This window comes from Anopheles cruzii, chromosome 3, assembly GCF_943734635.1.
Source record: "Anopheles cruzii chromosome 3, idAnoCruzAS_RS32_06, whole genome shotgun sequence".
NCBI classification, from domain to species: Eukaryota; Metazoa; Arthropoda; class Insecta; order Diptera; family Culicidae; genus Anopheles; species Anopheles cruzii.
The window spans coordinates 72771554-72789876 of NC_069145.1; the positions used below are offsets into that span (position 1 = coordinate 72771554).

Consider the following 18323-nt stretch of genomic DNA (forward strand, 5'->3'; position numbering starts at 1 on the left):
TGATGTGTTTGCTTTCATGTCTTCTTGGTAAATGTTTCGTCCTCGTTATTGTCTCCGGTGTCTTGCACAAATATCGGTTACCAGCTTCGTCGTTGCGTTTCGCCAGTTTGGTTAGTGCTAGTTTAAGTGATAGGTTAAGTCTTTTTTGTCAATTAGGCTAAGCTGCCCGTTGACTTATATAAACAAATAAATAAATAAATAGTAAAACGGAAAGCATTTTTCGAAGAGTTAAAACGAGAACTTTGGACAAGGACCATTATCAGGCACTGAAAAAAACAAACTAATTAAAAACGATCGTCCTGTTTCGCCATTCGCCTTGCCACAATGGAAAGCAAATAAGAACGGAAAGGGAAAACAAATACAAAACAAACGCCGAACTTTTATTGACACCCCCGCTTAAATGGCGCGGAAAGGTAAAATTAAATGATCAAATTCTTTATCAAACTTTGATTAACATTTGCACCGTGAACGTGCAATTCAATCCCTGGCGCGACTGGCGATGGAAAAGAAAATAAGTTCGAAACAGGAATCGGAGGAAGAGAAAAAAAAACCTTCAACAAAACGAAACAAATGGGGAAAAAAAACGGGCGAAACGAAACGCACGGCGAGAGGGCGGGAAAATCGGAAACGCATCCCTTTCCCGCGGCGGCCCGGAATTGATTGGCCGCGAAGGGGCTGGTCGGTAGTAAAGTTGTTTTTTCTTGTCGTAACTTTTCTTTGGCCCCGCGCGATAGCCCAAGTCGGGAGCCGGGTCGTCGTAAAAGCGGTGCTTGATCGATTCGGTGACATTTTTCACGAAGGTATTTGGTCCGGGTTTCAATTTCCCAGCTTCTCTCCCGGCACGTCGGCAGAGTGAAAAATGTCAACTAATTTGGACGATTTTTTCGAAGCCACTTTCGTAATAAGTTTTCATTCGAACGATGGAAGATGGAATGCGAAGAAAGCCGTCAACGCATGAGTTTCTTCTTAAGACAGAACGGATACCGGATCACGGTGTGTAATTACGAATTTCCATTATCGGACGCCGTGCGTGCTGAGCTCTTGATTGAGCAGAATTTATTGTCATGATTATCGTGAAGCACTGAAGGCACATACTCTAGAAGGTTTCACCGTTCCCGGATACACATCATCCTTTTGCGGACCAATCTGACTTAGAACACGTTTGGAAGACACTCGTTCGTCACTGCACCGTGCAGGCGGCTTTCTTCCGGTGCAGCTCAAACTTTTGCACCATCACGAGGGCCTGTTCGTTAAAGTCCACCAGATTGAACCCATCGAGCTGGTCGTCGATGCCGACGCGAGTGTCCCCTTCGGGTACGAGCGCATTCCCGGTGCGCAGGTTGGTGATTTTGTAGCACACGTCCTCGCCTCGCTTGATGACCTCGACCGACCACCGATCCGGTGTCGTCTCGACGTAGCAGAGGCCCGCAGGATCGGCGGCTTCCGTAAGAAAGAGCGTCGTGTGGACGTTTTTGATCGCGAAACACTTGCCCCGGTCGTCCGTCTGCAGCTCGTGTTTGGCCGCCTTGCCGCACGTTTCGATCCAGGCGGCCGGCTTGCAGCGCTCCGTCCCAGCCAGCTGCTCGTACCGGCCCTTCGGTGCCAGGAACTGTGTGCCGGCAATATTCACGTAGCCCCACACGATCGCGTACACACCCTCCGGGAGCCGGAGTTTCAGCTTGCGCATCTCGCCCGCGTACTTCGAGCGGCCAAAGTCCGTGTAGCGCATAACCGCGCGTATCCGATACGCCAGCACCGTGGCCCCGGTCCGCAGCCGAGCCGAGTCCATGTTCATCCGTCGGTACAGCACCTGGCAGGCGACGATCTGCTGGTCGATGCACGGCAGATGCTCCACAAAGTCACAGATGTGTGCCAGTCCGCCGGGCGCATCCGCGTAAGCTTCGTCCACCGTGCGCCGCAGCAGATCGTACGAGATGTGCTCAAAAAGCGACCCCAGACGGCCGGCGTCATCATCCGGCAAGGGTTGGGCGATCGCCGACGCTACGTCGCGCACGATGTACTCTAGCGAGTGCTTCAGATTGCCGGCCCGCTGCACGGTGACTTCCAGGTCGGGACCGCCGGCCGGCAACGGTCCCGACGCCAGAAGTTCTTCCAGCGCTCCGTACAGCAGCAACGTGCAGCCCGTACGCGGCACGCACGGTACGAGCCCGTCGAGGTAGTGGAGCAGCTCCTCCGTTCCGGTCAGTAGCACCTGCCATCGCACTTCCACCGTTAGCCCCTGGTCACTGCCCTGCTGCTGCTGGTAGCGTCGCAGGAACCGCACAATCTCCACGACGTGGCCAAGCTCTTCCTCGCACAGCTTGTGCACCACCGCGGACAGGATCGACCGCTGATCGGTGGCGGTCGGCGTGGCCGCCAGCAACTCGTCGAACGCCGTCACTGCCTGGTCCACATCGAGCAGAACGTGGCGAGCCAGTGTGTCGACCATCTTCGGAACCATCACAACTCTGTTCACTCACTGGAAGACGGCCGGAGTCCGGACTGGAGTTGGCCAACCTGCGGAGTAGACTGCGACCGAACGAGTCATCGATAAGTTGCTCACCTGTCCCGATAACGCGCGCCTCCCTTGGTGGTGGTTTCTGCGCGATAAGATACTGTGAGGCCCGCGACCCACCGACCGACCGAAACCAAGCTTCCCTGCGCTAGATAAAGCGCCGATAGGGCCACGGGCGGCCCGGGTGAACTGCGTAAGGTGCAACGATATCCATCGACATGCCCGCGGTTGATTCGCGGTCGGGGTTCACTAAGATCAGTCAGGGTTGGATCGTTCGACAGACCCCAGAATCGAATAAAGTAACCCCAACCCGGGTTTGTCGGTTCATTTTCCATCGTTTATTGATTGGTTTCTCATCATCATCATCATCATCATAAGTATAATACTTGCATTTTGTTTTTCCTTGTTTTATTTACTTCTGTATTCTGATGTAACGGACTTTCTCTCTCTCGTGCCTTCGTTTCCAACTTACTAATTTTTCTGTATTAATGGTTTCGTTTGTGTGGTTGTTTTTTTTTCTTGTTACTTTTCTGCCTTTTCTATCCGTTTATTGATTTCTGTTACGTGCCAGAGTACGCGGCCAGAGTGGTAGCTAGGTCCAACACACGTGCCCAAAGTTAGCTGCTCCTCTTTCACACGCTTATCACTTATCTATTACCCGAACATTTGACTATTTATCTGCATTCACAGTGCATTGTTAGCTGCATTTTTATTTCGAACGAAAAGAAACAACGCGATTCGTGACGAATAGAGGTTTTTCTTGTTTTTTGTTTTCTTTTGTCTGACTAAATTACAGTTTTAATAAATTTCCGTACACTCGGTCTCTCTCTTTCTGCTTCCGCTCGTGCTCGTTTCGTTCGCAACCGAGTGTCTTTCGATAAGTTGAGAACAATTAACCTATTCGAAAAGAGGGGGGAAATGTAGTCCTGATTTCCCGGTAAGCCGTTTCGGGCTAGTGATAATTTTTTTCTATACAATTTTTCCGTTACCTTCACTTCCTGTTCTGTTACTTCCTGTTCGCCTCGCCTCTTGCTCTATCGATCGCGCTCCATTCGATCAGTTCCGATGTCCTGTCGTTTGCGGGGGCTCTCTAGCTTTCTATTTGCCTATCTGGGAACCGTTCGTTAGTTCGCGTGATCCGTGACTCCTCGATCTCGATCCGTTTATCCCGAGCACACGCCACGTCTGCCTTCGCTTGCTGCTAAAAGTGAGTGAATCGAACGGGACCGCAACAAAACGGCATTCGGAGGAGATAGTGTGTCACTTTTTACATGTTTCTTCGGAACAAAGGAAGAAATAGGAAAACCGCAGAAATAAGGGGCCAACAACAAGACGGCAGACGAACGATCATTCGAACGCTGTACACAACCTGAACCCACCGTTCGTTAGTCAACCCGGCGTATGGTAAGCAAAACATCTATCAACGGACGATGAGAGGCTCTGCTGGCTGTGTAAGTCTACAAACTCGAAGGCTAATTTAGCCACCGATAGATAGCACACAGAACGCACACCTACACGACCTACAAGATGCAACAATGCTGGCGTGCAAACGTTGAGGGATTCACCTATCACCACCGAGCGGTGCGTCGGGAGCATCCGGTTTTAGGGGAAACAATTTAAAACAATTGTTTTTCGGTTGTGGCTTAGTGTGGCGGTGTGTGTGATTCAAATACTTTTCTCTTATCTAACTTTATTCGCGCCAAACCGCCAGGACAGGGCGCACCGCCTGAGGGTTTCCTTTTTAACAAGGACTCGCTCTTCCGGTGGCGATCAGATCAGAAACTGTAGCCGAAGCCGAATAAAATGGTTGACTACACAGAGAGAGGGACTCTGCGAGAATATGCCAAGTACAGTTTGGCTCTAGTGCATCCTCTCTGGGTTCCCTGGGGCTTCGAGGATCGGTTCCACGTGGAAAATGTAAGCCTACTGTGGGCGCTGTGGCTGTGTTGGCCTCCGTGTAGCGCAGCAAGTCGTAGTAGAAGTAGTATCCGCAGGAATAGTGATGGTTGTGGGGTGTGGTAGAAGTAGTTGCTGTAGTAGTTTGGTAGGTAGGTAGGTAGGTAGTAGTGGTAGTCACTTAATGATCACTATTATTCTCATGCTTTACTACTAATTAATATTATTTCAGTATAACGAGATTTTCTGCTACTAGAAGCGCACCGTTTGCTCTCCGCGTTTCGTCTATCTCTCTCTCGGTTTGGTTTACTACTCAGGACGCTACCCATTTTCTCTCTCGCGCTCGAATGTACTTTACACAACTACTACACGTTACTACTAGCACAGTTCATGGACACAAAAATAAAATGCTAAAAACAGGCGACAGACACTACAATCACAGATGACACAAATGACACAACACAACAGAGAAGACAGCGTGACACAGAGGCGTGCGCCCGTGGCCATGATAGAACCCCTCGACCCCCCAACCCCGTGAGAGGACAGGCAAAGCAAACACACGGAACGGAAGAAGAATCGGAGGAGGACATAAACAGGACAAACACGAACGAATAGGAGGCGATAAGAGATTACGGGGGGTACTGAAAAGGAAACAATCGATAGAACGAATCATCAAACGCAACGCAACGCGGCCTGTGGAACGGACTGGCCGGCCACATATCATATCTTCTTCCTGCAACGGAAGCATGCGGAGTGTGTTGGGTTTCGATGCAAATCAGTTCATTTCTCGTTCAACTCATGGACGCTAGGACTAATATGCGGATGATTTTCATTCAACCTTCATTCGTGGGTTTGAAGTTTGTGTGTGTGTGTGTATATATTTTTTGCTGTGTTTCACTCCACATTCCGGGTCTCAATCTCATCAAAGCTTCAGGTTTTCTATGGTTTTCTGTGTATTTTCTTCTGTATTGTTGTGTATTCACCGAACAGAGGATGTGACGACAAGAGTCGCCAACGCCAACCCCTTTCGATTTCGTTTCATCCTGGCCCCCTCGCTGGCCGATGCTGCTGCTGCTGCTACTGCTCCGCCTCCGCCACTCTACAATATGATCGAACCTTACGAAACTAATGGTACTAGAGCTAAGAATATGTACAGGTAATTTTGTGTTTTAAATTACATCTCCTACCAACGTATGCACGATCGATCGCAGTTCTGTTCCCGCAGGACAATCAGCCCCACGCCACCCCGGGGCGACGGCCGCCGGGTCTGCTGCGCGCGCGCTCTTCGATGCCCCTGACACCACACACGTATATCGCGCATTTTTATTATTATTTTCGCAGAATAATATTATTACTAGCACACGGATCGCCTCCGATCGTCTCCAGTGGCATCCGCGCTTAAAGCGTAACGTCTCATTGCAGAATGTTGCATACATGGTTCTTTTAGAAAATTAAAAGAATTCAAACGGAACACCGCCCCATTTGCGGGCCACACACACTCTTTCTTCGGTTTCTTTCGCGTATTTTTTTTGTTTAGCTTTCCTTCCGCTCGCCTTCTGCCCCCGAGTTCCTTGGATTGTTCTGACCGTATACACGCCTTCCCCACATCGCGCCCTCCTTCTGCCCTTTTGCCACACAGAAACGCCAGTCAGAGCGCCAGGACCGGTACCGGAGTAGTGAATGAGGGAAATCAATTTCAATCCGTTTTTTTGTGGTTCGTGGTTGCCAAATTTGATCTAATTCTTATCAATTTTTCACCGATCCGGGTCTGGGTTCTGCTGGAAATAGAGAGAGAAAGAGAGAGAGGAGGTCATAGAAAAAACATCAAATACCGCGCACACGTCAGCCATCGTCACTCCCGCCGTCTCGCTACGGTGCAGTGCGCAGTGATTGTGTGATAAGGACTTGGGCGTCCTTCGGTTCGGTTTCAGTTCTGCTCTACGTTCACCTGCTACTGTTACTACTGCTGATTGAGCCCATTCTAGTTCTAGTACGAAGGAGTCGGGTCGCGGCGAGGACAAATAAATAATAAACTTGCGATCCCGAGTTGACCCGGCAATCGGCTTAAAACACGCACAGAATGGGAAGGTAAAGAAAGTAACATTCAAGCGATCGAACTCAACGGGGAGAGACGCGTGTCTTAAGTACGGTACACGGCAGATTGTAGCTTTTCAAACTCTTTTTACGTATTTTTTTCCTTTTTTCGTAATCTTCCAACATTCGCTCCCGGGATTGTTAGTGTGCACACCCTACACCCTGCCTCTGTCCTACCTATCGTCGCGAACCTTCTCCGCTGTTTCTCTCTCTCTGTCTCTCCCTGGCACTCTCGCGCGCGCGCCCTTGCCGTCGTGTTAGACTAAATGTTAATATTAATTAGCAATAAGTTAAAATACAGTAACAGTTACCTACTAAACTGGATCTTCGATTCTCACCTATTGGTAATATTTATACTGGCTGGAGGGTTGGATTTGCCACCGGCGCCGCCGCCGCCACCGTTGCTGCACCCGATACCACCGCTGACGACCGTGGAGCCGGTTGTGGCGCTCGTCGTCGTCGTGGCTGACACAGTGATGGCGACCGGGGCGACAGTGGTAGTTGCAGGGGATCCACCAACCCCCGTCGATGGGTTGCTGTTCGTCACACCGACGGACGTTGGCGTTGGCTGGGTACAGTTGGTTCCGCTGCCACCAGTTCCACCTTCCGGTCCGCTGCTAGTGCCGCCAGCAGAAGAGATCGACACCACCGTCGGTGTTCCCGCCGATGACACACTGACCAGTCGCGCGCCGGTACTGTTGCTGTTGGTGCTCACCACGGCATTGCCACTGCCTCCGGCTGCCGCAGCAGCAGCGGCCGCAGCCGCCTGAATGAACTTGATGTTGTTCGCGTTGTTCACCACGACCGTGTGGGTTGGACCGGTGTCCAGGAGGGTGGCCTGTTGTGACCCTTGTTGCTGCTGTTGCTGCTGTTGCTGCTGCTGTTGCTGCTGCTGCTGAAGCGGTTGCTGCTGCGTACGGATGCTGACCGTCGGAATACGCTGGACCGTTTGTCCTTTGCTGTTCAAAATCGTCGTCGTCGTGGTCGTGCCGTGCAAACTGTTGACCGCATTCTGGTTGTGCAGTTGCAGCTGCTGTTGCTGCTGCTGCTGCTGCTGGAGGGTGACACTGTTGATGAGTTTCTGCTGCTGCATCGGTTGAATGATGTTCACGAGTTTCGGATTAAGCTGGGCCAAAAACTGACCTCGGCTGTTCTTGATGTTGGTCGCGTACAGGATACGGTTCTTGTCCAGCTTGACCTGCTGCTGCACCGTACCGACCGTGGCCGTGCCCTGGCCCGACTGATCGAGTGTCAATAGCGTCGGTCCACCGCCGCCGCCACCTGGACCGCCACCTACTCCGGCACCGGCATTCTGCGGGCTTTGCTGTACGGTCGTGAGCTGGATCTTGCCATGCGACGAAGCTGCCGCCGCCAGCAACTGACCCGCCGTGGCCCCTCCTCCCACCGTGGTCGCTTGCTGGAGCAGCTGCGGCGAGGAAGTGAGAATGATCTTGTTCTGCGTCCCGGGCTGCCCGGTGCTTTGGGCCGACACGATCGTGATGGGCGAGTTGAGCGAGTTCTGGTGGATCACGTTGTACTGCTGCTGCTGTTGCTGCTGCTGGCCGGGGACCGTTTGCTGATGGTGCCCGGTCAATAACCCGCCGGCGGGGCCAACGCCACCGTGCAGTTGCTGTTGCTGCTGCTGGGCCAGTGGATGGTTCGCCGATTTAACGATCATTTTCGGTGAGGCCACGAGCGCTTTGCGGATCATTTCCAGCTGCTTCTTGTTCAGGTCGGTCGGCTTGTGGCTCAGCTTTTGGCTCAGCAGCGCGTGGAACTTCTGGTTGGCGATGTTTTGCGCGGTAACTACAATGACAACAAAAGGGCGCGCGGTTCGAAATTATCAATCGCATATTTTGGGTGATAAAAGATAGCGCCGAGAGCGAAACTTACCGGCAGCACTGGTGGAATTTTTGCTACCATCGGTGGGACCATTGATCTGCTTCTTCAGCGGCGACGACTGCGTCAGAACGTACGTTTCGCCGTGATGCTGCTTGGCCGTGACCATCTGCTGGCCACCGACGGTCACGATGTTACCACCGCCGCCGCTGGTCAGCTGCTGCATCTGCTGGTGCGACAGCACGATCGGTGTGGAGTTGTGCTGCAGAATGTAGCTGTTGCCGCTGACCCCGCTTTGAGCGGCCGCCTGCAGGACGGACTGCACCGTGGTGGTACCGACGCCACTGGCACCGGTGCCAGTGGCCGATACGACGATCGGTGTCACTGACGCCGTAGTCGGCACCACACTGTTCGAGCTCGTCGGCAGCACGTGCGTCACGACGGTGTGCTGCTGCTGCTGCTGACTTGCGCCCCCAGCAGGCAGCGGGGGAACCGTCACGACGATCGGTGTCCCGGAAGAGAGCAACGTGGTGGCGCTGGAGGACGCCAGCGTGGTAGAGGCAGGAGAAGGAGACGATGAAACAACCGCACCACCCGCGGATGACTGTAGCAAGATCGAACCAGCGATGGATTGCGAAACGGAGGACGTTCCGAGACCGGCGCTTCCGGCGGTGCTGCTGTTAACGCCGGTGCCGCTGTTGCCACTGTTTGTGATGAGAAATGAGGTCTGGCCGGATGCGGAACCGATCGAAACGGTAGGGGACGCCGCTTGTTGTATGATGCTGTTGTTTGCGGCGCTGATACTGGCCACGGTAGCAGGTGGCATCGATTGCATGACCAACATGGTGGTACCGAGTGACGACGTCGTGCACGTCGGTACCAGTTGGTGGAGCGTGGCCGGACCCCCTTGCGCCAACGAGACCGACACCATCGTTGGGACGCCGGACGTGGAGAAGACGGTCGAAGATGGTTGCGAGACCACGATCGTGGCCGGGCTGGCGATCGCGTTGATGTGGTTAAAGGACGAGGACGGTACGGGCGTCGGAGCTTCCAGCTTGATCGTGGCGGTCGTCGGGGGCAACGTAACGGTGGGTGATCCTCCGAAGGAGGGCAAAAATTGTATCGTACCCGGTGCTAGCGCTCCGCCGGTCTCGCTCACTGCCGTTCCACCCCGACTGATCACCTCATCCGGTGGCTCCAGTTTGATCCGATCGACGAGTGACGTCGAGGAAATGGGCGGCAGCGGTGAGTCTAGGGACGACGCTCCCTGCAACACGTCCTCTTCCATCTTGATCTCGACCGGTTCCATCACGTCTCGCTCCGGCACCGAACCGGGCGGAAGCAGATCGTCGATGGGGACGGCCGAGCAGTCACGCAGCTCTGTCGCCGCCACCTGCGCGTCGGGCTCCACCGGATCCAAGCAAATCGGTTCCCCGTTGGCGTCGAGCAGTGGTTGGAAGATTTCCTCCTTCGGCAGGTTCTTGACCGTGAAGTAGCTGCTACCGACGAGGTAACTGCACCGCTTCAGCACCTTCCGCCGCTTGCTCTTGCCCGGTCGCCGTTCGGCCGCCACCGCCGAACGCCCGTAACCGACCAGATCGCAGTGGTAGCCGAGCTTCGCTGTGCCACCCCCCAACCGGCCAACCACTTCCGCTTCCCGCACTCGACCACCTTTCTGGCCGTCCGCCTCGAGACCGGTCGGGACACCGCCGTCGTCGAGCAGCCCGTTCCAGAAGCTGCTCGCTTGGTGCACCGATTTAGGATCTTCGACCGCACACTCCTGCAGTATGTTGTCCAACATCTTCTCACTGTCCTCGTGCGACTCGTTCAGTCCCAGACCGAGGTTGAGGTCCGCGGAAGACGCATCCGAGCCGGTGGTGACATTGTGATCCCCACCCGAGCCGGTCGTTTCCAACTTCACCTCGGCCCTGAGACCACTGCCGGTGGCATCCTCTGACTCAACCTCATCACTCGTCACGGACAGGGGATGGGGCTCGAGCAGACTGTCAAGCGCATACGGAACCGTCCGGAACAGCGACCCGGACCGATTGGCAAAGATCGTTTCCGGGAGCCCCTCATCGAGCGCTTGCAGTTCCAGCGTGATCCGGTTCCGATCCGTCAACCCGATGCAGGCCTCCAGCTGATCGTCCAGTTGCACACCTTGACGTCCGACCTCGTCGTCCTCTTCCAGCGTAAGCAGATCATCCGGACAGGGTGACGGGGTTTTCGGACGAAAGTGCAGCCAGTTCGACTGGATGTCGTTCAGCAGATCCTTATACACGGCGTCGATGTCCTCGCGAGTTGCATCGTGAAGCCGCGAAGGAGAATTTCCGCCTCCTCCGGCGCCACCATCGTCGCCAGTCACCGCGCCACTTTCTTCACTCACCCGAACCTCACCCCGGCCCCCGTCCGTCGGGGTCGGATCGGTGGAACTACTAATACTATTACTTCGCCTCACTAGCACCGTCCGCGGCCCCTTCTTAATGCTATTCACTCTGTCGATCAGCTGCTCGAAGTCTTCCGGCTCGATCCCACCGCCGCCGGAGCTCTTCGGCGACATCACCGGCTGATCGAGCTCAAGCTTCACCACGCAGCACGATGGCTCTTCCTCTAGCGACGCTGTCCTAGTCCGCTCCAACACCTCCGCCGCCGCCGCCATCGTTGCATCTTCTTCACTTTTTATCACAATTGAATCGGAGTTATGCACACCACCACTACCGCTTTCGCTTTCCCCGGCGTCGCCCATCGCCGGAGGAAATGTCCGCCCGTCGGTGGGACACACCCTTCGCCGCCGGCTCACTTCATCGCGCGCTCTCACCGCCAGCAAGGCCCTCTCGTCGTCGTCGTGCATATCGCTCAACACTTGGCGGGCCGCTTCCTTCATCTTGTTCATCAGACCGATCGAGGCGAGGAACTGTTGCTCACTGCCGTCGCCACCGTCCGACTCGTCGTACCCGTCGGATGCGACCTGCGGTGGTGCGACCTCGGGGTACTCTTGCTTTAGCACTAGCCTCCGGCGCACCCGCTGCACACCATCAATGATCGTCCGATCGTCGACCGATGGATCTTTGCCGAGTAAGCCAAGAGGCTCCAACCCTGCATCGCCACCATTCACGAGCGGTTGCGTCAGCCCGAACGTTAGCTGGCGCGGAGGTTTCAGTGACACAACCACACTCGTCGGTGTACCCACGTCACCCGTAACGCTACAGTTACTGCTGACGCTAGCGGTACGCCTGGACTGGTTCATCGGTCGCCGCAGGTCACCGACCACTTCGCTCTCGTCGTCTGCCTCCGTTGCTGCGACGATGTCGCTGTGTTGCCGCGCCGTAAGCGAAGCGATCGTTTCACTCTCGACGATCGTGTAGTCAAGCCGAGACCACAGTTCATCCAGATCGGTTGCCACACGATCGATGATGACGCGCCCACCACGACCAAGCCGTCGCCGGGCGAACCCTATACAGCGTGGCCTACAGAGCAAAGAAAGAAGGACGATCAGCGCACGATCGCGGGAGCTGCGAAAGCCGCACCGCATACCTGGGATACCGCAGTGAGGTCAACGTAAAGCGAAACCGCGGATCGGAACTGCCATTCTCTTCCCGTGACGTCCACGGCCAGTTGCCGTAACCATCGGCACGAGGCTAAAACACACACACCGACCGATATGGAATTTGAAATGCACCCAACGCGCGGCCACTCGGCGCCCTCCTGCTCCTCTTACCCTGTGGTATTGACTGTGTTTACTTCGCCGGAATGCATAAGCGTACTCCTCCTCCGGTGAGGTGCCACCGGCAAGATTGGCTAACTCTTCGTCGTCCGACGACCCGACGTGATCGCCGCCCGCGTGCAGATGATCTGTGGAGCAACGAAATGGAGCAACGACGTGTGAAGTTGGCATGAAACCCGTGGATAGATTTGCATGGAGCAAAGATTGGAGGTGTATGAAAGTGTGCGCCTCGCGATTGGCACCTACCGTGGCCGCCCGGTACCAAACCGTCTCTCGATCCACCCACCGTGCCCGCACCACCCACCGACGGATGGTGGTGCAGATGCGGATGGTGATGATGTGGATGATGGTGATGGTGGTGATGATGATGATGGTGATTACCGCTGCTTCCACTTCCACTGCTGCCCATCGCACCGCCGCCCAACGCATCGCCCCCTCGGCCACCCGTACCGACGCTCGCGCCGGAACCGCCCAGGCTGCTACGGTCTTTTTGGATTTTTAGCTTCCGCTTCTTGTACTGCCGCTTCTCCTTGCGACTGCTCAGGCTTTCGTTGTCCCGCTTGTGGCTGCTACCGGCGCCGGCATTGTACTGGGAGGAGGTTCCACCGCTCGGAAGATACACACCACCGCTACCGGTCGCCGTGCCGCCAACAACGTTGACACCCTGGCCACCCGCCAGCGACGGGAATTGGTTCGAGTAGATCGGGGCGAAGGCAGGTCTAACAAAATGGAACGACAAGTTAGGAGCCATCGAAAGGTGATTGATCGCCGCCGCCGCCACTGCGTACCTTGATGCTCTCGTGGCGCTGGTCGTTAGCTCGGACAGCAGCTGGCCGTGGAAATCCTGCGCCTGGTAGCGCTTCTCGTAGATTTCGATGCTCAGGTGCAACTGTTCGCGCTTCAGCTTCTCGCGCCGCTTGATCATTTCCAGTAGCGTCACCGCCCGCGAGAGTTCCCGCCTAAAATTGCATCAAACAACAATACCAGTGTTGGGAACCGGCGAAGGTCCCGCATGAATTCCATTCCGAATTTCGCTGCCTCTGCCTTCTCAGCAGGAGCGGCAGGAGTGGGGTGGCGCTCTAGGCGTGCCGGCCGTACCTCAGCTTGAGCATCTTTTCGTAGGACGACTCGTCGTTCTTGCGGTTCTTGCGCGTCTGCATCTTCTCCGTGCGCCTCCGGAAGGCCAGGTACGGATTGTTTGGCGTCATGTTGCCACGGTTTTCCGTCTTCACGTACAGTATGAGGGGATGTTGCTGCAAAGGACGGGCGAACGGAAAAGCGATTAGTTTGACTTCGAACTGAACCGAACCACCTTCGGCCACCTTACCGTTTTGAGCCGCTTGTTCAACCAGTAATCGTACACGGCGATGCTGACCTCGTCGTCCTGCTTCAGGAGGGCTTTGGCTTCGTTCAGCGTGACCACCGTCTGGCCGGAGCTCTTCTCCAGCCGGTCCATCATGATCTCGAACTTGAGCGGGTCGATGTCGAGCTTTTTGCCGTGCGACGTTACCCACACCTCGTCCGAGCTGTCCATATCGTAGTCCGGTATGTCCTGCTCGAGGTTGAGGGCTGCAACGGAAAACAAAGACGTCCATTATGCCAACTTCCATGCTGCAGAATGTCGCCCACAAACACGATCTTCAGTTGCGTTGAGTGCATTCCATTCAAAACATAGCTCGCATTCCTCAGCGCCGGGAGAAGGCATTCGCAATCCATTTGGCTTCGTAGAGCACGAACTCTATGCAAATGGTTTGGCAAACCGGGAACCCGGCCCGGCAAACGCGACCTTCCCCCCCACGGGCGCTGTTGAATGAAAGGTTTGTGGAGGCCCACGAACCATCAGCCGCGAGGTCGTTCGTTGTCTCTATTTGAATTACTGATGAATGCGAATGACGATCGTCTCATTTCACGCGCAATATTGATGTCTATTGATTTTACAAACACAACCGAAGGGCGGGCGGGCGGGTTAAGGTTCGGCGGACCGATACTTACGCTGCATGTGGATGAGCTGCTTGGGCAGTTTGTAGTCGGCGGGATAGTACTTGTCGTAGAACTCGGAGTCCGTCGAGTCGTACACCTCCGGCGTGGGAATGATCAGCCCGGTGCATATTGCTCGTTGCAGATGGTGCTCCTGTTGGCGGCGAGGCGGCGGGAAACAAACAAAACAAACCAATTAGCGAGCGTCACACACACACGGACTGTTGCGACTGCGACGAAGGAACACAGGAGCACATTTCGAAATCCAATCGGTCGCTCGGTCCGGTCACGCAACCTTCCACTACGGTCTACGGTTTCCGATGCGATCATGCCACTCAAAACTAGCGATAAAATAATCTGCCCAGATTATCACACTCGGTTCGCAAACGCCACAATACCCGTCGGGTGGGTTTTAAATCGCCCTCACAGATAAAACGGCGCAATACAGAGATTAATGGGGATTCTTCTGTTGGACACTGTTGCCTTCGCGTGACACATGCGTTATCGAACGCACCGATAAGCACCACACCATGTTTCCTGATTATGATTTATCGATTTCATCACGCGAATGTATGAGCTGTCAGTCTCCGAGATCCCATAACACACACACGGGGTAATCACACGCGTTTTGGCGCCAACCCATGGCCAACTGCGTGATAGGCGCGCGGACCACCGCGGAATAATAATCAACAACCGGACTCGACGACGGCGGCACGAAGACCGGTTAGGTAGATGTAAACAAACCGCTTTATCCTTGGGTCCTCAAGGGGAGTGCAAAGCTTTGGAAATATCAAAGTAGGGACCTTTTCTAGCGGTGGTGCTATAGCAACACAATCGAACACAACCCTATATTCACACCGAGCGATCGAAGTGACCATTTGTTGTTGTTATGCACATTGCACTTTTTTGCGCTTCACTGTTGACACACATCTTTCAGTCAACAGTCCCCATTGCTTCGTTTCGCACACAACCGGAGGTCAAGAAGGGACTAATTTGCTTGCTCTCTCTCTCTCTCTCTTTCCGTTTCTGTTTGGAAACCACACGCAGCCCGAAACACGGCGCGATGCGAATGGACGATGACGGGGTGAACCGCGCACACCGCGAAACGGAATTCTCAACTATTCATCATCGTCAGCAGCACCACCACCACCGGTGAGAACCGCGTCATCGCTCGGGCTGGCATCATCATAAACCGCAGAATCAACCGGCGCAACCGGACTGAAGGGGGTAATAAAAAACGAAATCACGACCGACCGCGACGACCGTGGGGTTCCTTCCTCGTTTCCTTCGCGCAGCACCACATCGGGAACCAAATCCGCACTCCGACTGTGTGCCGCGCGCGCCGGCATGCGGCCAATCGCTCTTACCGATTCCTCCTCCTTCTCCATGCCGCTCGGCATCTGCGGCACGGCCCGGTTGATGGCCGAGTACTCGGGCAGATCGGGCAGATCCTCGGCCAGATAGATCGGCATCGGTTTCGACGGATCGAGGGCCCGCGCCCGGAACGACAGCTTCGACATGATGTTGTTGCTAGTGGCGGGTTGCTACGTTCTCTTTTCTCTATTTTGCTGCTTCACTCCTTCACTTTCTCTCTCTCTGTCGCCGTGACGGACGGTGGACTCGCGGCGGAGGCTGGGTTGTTGTTTTTCTTACACTTACTTATTTATTTACTTATTTTTTGCCTATTTGTTTGGCTCTCCTTCTACTTCTTCTTCTTCTTGTGCTGCTCTATCAAAGCAGCAACTTAGCAACCCGTTTGCTCTGTCTCGCTTCCGCGAGCAAGAGAGCCCCGCGCGGTCCGAGCCGCCCGTCCCGGCGCGACCGTACACACGCTGGCCAATCTTTCAAGCTTTTGCCGCGGCCCTGTTCTGCGGCGGCGACCGATGAATGGTGGTGCGCGCGCTCCCGTCGTCGTCGTCTTCGCTGTCGTCGACGTTTGCGCGCTGCTTCGTTCTTTCTCGCTTTCGCTCCGTCGTTCTTCCGCTTCCTTCGATGGCCAAGCGAGCCGCGGCCCAGAAGGCGCTGCCTGCCACCGAGAACCGAGAGAAGCGAACCAAACTTCCTATCCTCTACCCAGGCGGCAACAACAGCACGCACGGCGGTGTGTGTGTGTGTGTGTGTGCAGTTGGTTGGCGCGCGCGCTGCTGATGTTGTGAATAAGGCGCTGCTGCTGCTGCTGCTGGTGCTGGGAATCAAGGGTGGCCACGGTGGGTCCACCGTTGAACGAATGCTACGCGCCGAAGATGTCGCGTTGCAGGATTTACGTATTTATGAGCAAAAAATTACGCTGCCCCAAACCAATTTCGACACAAAAACACTCGAAGCGCCCTTTGGCGCTCTACCAGCGCGCGCCAGAAACGAAATGCTTTATATTGCTCCTGCTCGCGCGCACACTCACTGGCACATCTCACCCTCACGCTCTCTCTCACTCACGAGCCCTTTCTCACTCGCACTCGCACTGGCTCCGTCACCTTTCCCGGTCACTCGCGCGCTCGAACGCCCGTAGCGCGTCGTCTTCGTTTGCTTCGACACTGGTGCCCTCTCGCTCGCACTCACACTCCCGGGCTCGACGGCGACGGCGACGTCGACGCACGACGGCAACGTCGAAACCGTTTGCCCAGTGGCGACGACGGCGGCGGTGACGACGACTGCGACGACGGCGCGGAAGGGGACGCGCGGTGCGATGAGAGGCAACGCGACGGACGGGCGGACGGGAGAAGGGCGTGTGTGAAGAAACCTCCCCGTGCGATGGCGAGTGTGAAAAAACACGCGAATTTGCCTACTTCCAAGGTCCGCCAGGCGGTCCAACGGGACCGAAAACACGATTTCCAACGTCCTACTGCATCCCGATTGCGGAACGGTGCACGCACTCAGTCACAAGAGGAAGAAAACGAATTTGTAACTTTGCCTGCGGAGCGTGGTTACAGAAAGCCATAATGGCGGCCGAGTCAACTACTCTGGCCAAACCAGAAGAACGACACGCATTGGCAGCTGGTCGACATACACGGGCTGGTCGACATACGCCCCGTTAAAATGATAATGCAATCGAATGATCCTTTCTAGGTGTACTAAATTTATTGTTCTAACTCGTTCTAATTGTCAAACATGTTCTAAACGAATGCAAAAATAAAAAAATGCGCACATCTGAGTAAAAGCGCGCCAATTCACACAACTAAATTCTCCTGAAACAGCCGATTCCGCTTATCTTTCTTTTGAACACATTTTCCAACGAAACAAATTTGTATTTTCGTTTCGTAAACTTGACAGTCCCCAATGTCGACCGAATAAAAATTCAAATACCAGCGCTCTCTGATGGGAAGAAAGCGAACGAAAAAAGAACTCTCTAAACGAATTAATGCAAAAAGTTAGCATGAGAATAATGTATGGAATTATAAAATAATAATAATAATAATAATGTGTGGTAATAATGTATGGAAAAATAATTAAGCTTGCATGGAAAAATGGTTAGTCGATTAATCGACCAACTTCAATGTCGACTGCGTCGTTTAATCGATGAACGGGGCTTAAAACATGCACGGAAATATTAGGTTGGGGAAAAAGAAATCCATTATTTTCTCAGTTGATGACTTTAGTGATCGATATCTCGTGAAGTATCGATCGTAGTGCTTAATGTTTAGGCTCGTTTTAAAGCTGATACTATCCACTTAAAAAAATGCTTTCACTGTTTATTGTTTGTTCTATTCGTTTGTGAGTTACAGGGTGTTAACAATGGAAGTAACCATAGAGAAAATACGGTACATTTTACAATTTTTCTTTGAAAGAGGCGAAAATTTAAACTAGGTGGCTGAAATTTTGCATATTGTTTATGGTGCCAATACTCTAACAGCTAGTTGTGATAAATTTTGGTTTCGTTGACCCGTTTCAGTTATTTTTGATGTTAAAGATGCATTTCACCCAGGCAGACACGTCATCGAAAATGTCGATAAAATCACAGAAATAATCAAAGTTGGTCGGCATGTTAGTAGTCAGAGCATCGGCCAGGACCTAAAGATTAACAATCAGACAGTTTTAAGCCATTTGCGCAAAGCTGGATCCACAAAGAAGCTCAATGTTTGGGCGCCACCATATTTACACCTAAAAACATGATGGCTCAAATTTCCATCGGCGAAGTTTTGGCTAAACGGAATGAAAACGAACTATTTCTTAAACGGATAGGTACTGGGGATGAGAAATGGGTCACTTACGACAATATTGTGTGAAATCGGTCGTGGTCTAAGCGTGTTGAAGCAGCTTAACCTGTGACCAAACCAGAAATAA

General features: G+C 53.8%; 2 protein-coding genes across 2 annotated transcripts; both read right to left on the minus strand.

The window, feature by feature from the left end:
- Window positions 1–1180: 1180 nt before the first annotated feature.
- LOC128274582 (uncharacterized) lies at window positions 1181–2449 on the minus strand. Its single transcript, XM_053012819.1, has one exon. The coding sequence runs from the start codon at window positions 2447–2449 to the stop codon at window positions 1181–1183; it is 1269 nt and encodes a 422-aa protein (XP_052868779.1).
- A 3658-nt stretch (window positions 2450–6107) lies between these two features.
- Window positions 6108–15694, minus strand: LOC128270939 (uncharacterized). The gene is made up of 13 exons (XM_053008366.1): window positions 15413–15694; window positions 14061–14199; window positions 13396–13637; window positions 13167–13321; window positions 12857–13027; window positions 12315–12787; window positions 12063–12196; window positions 11879–11982; window positions 10986–11811; window positions 10518–10892; window positions 8399–10484; window positions 6844–8311; window positions 6108–6189 (listed from the first exon to the last, which is right to left on the minus strand). The coding sequence occupies exons 1-13, from the start codon at window positions 15563–15565 to the stop codon at window positions 6108–6110; spliced, it is 6408 nt and encodes a 2135-aa protein (XP_052864326.1). The 5' UTR covers window positions 15566–15694.
- Window positions 15695–18323: the final 2629 nt, after the last annotated feature.

Excerpts from the sequence above, each read along its gene's own strand:
- LOC128274582 (XM_053012819.1), bottom strand. The coding sequence starts at position 2,449 with ATGGTCGACACACTGGCTCGCCACGTTCTGCTCGATGTGGACCAGGCA.
- LOC128270939 (XM_053008366.1), bottom strand. The coding sequence starts at position 15,565 with ATGTCGAAGCTGTCGTTCCGGGCGCGGGCCCTCGATCCGTCGAAACCG. Across the intron at positions 13,028-13,166 it reads GAAAAGATGCTCAAGCTGAG|GCGGGAACTCTCGCGGGCGG; the intron begins GTACGGCCGGCA and ends ATGCAATTTTAG. Across the intron at positions 10,485-10,517 it reads CGCTGGAAGAGGACGACGAG|CTGGAGGCCTGCATCGGGTT; the intron begins GTCGGACGTCAA and ends CTGGACGATCAG.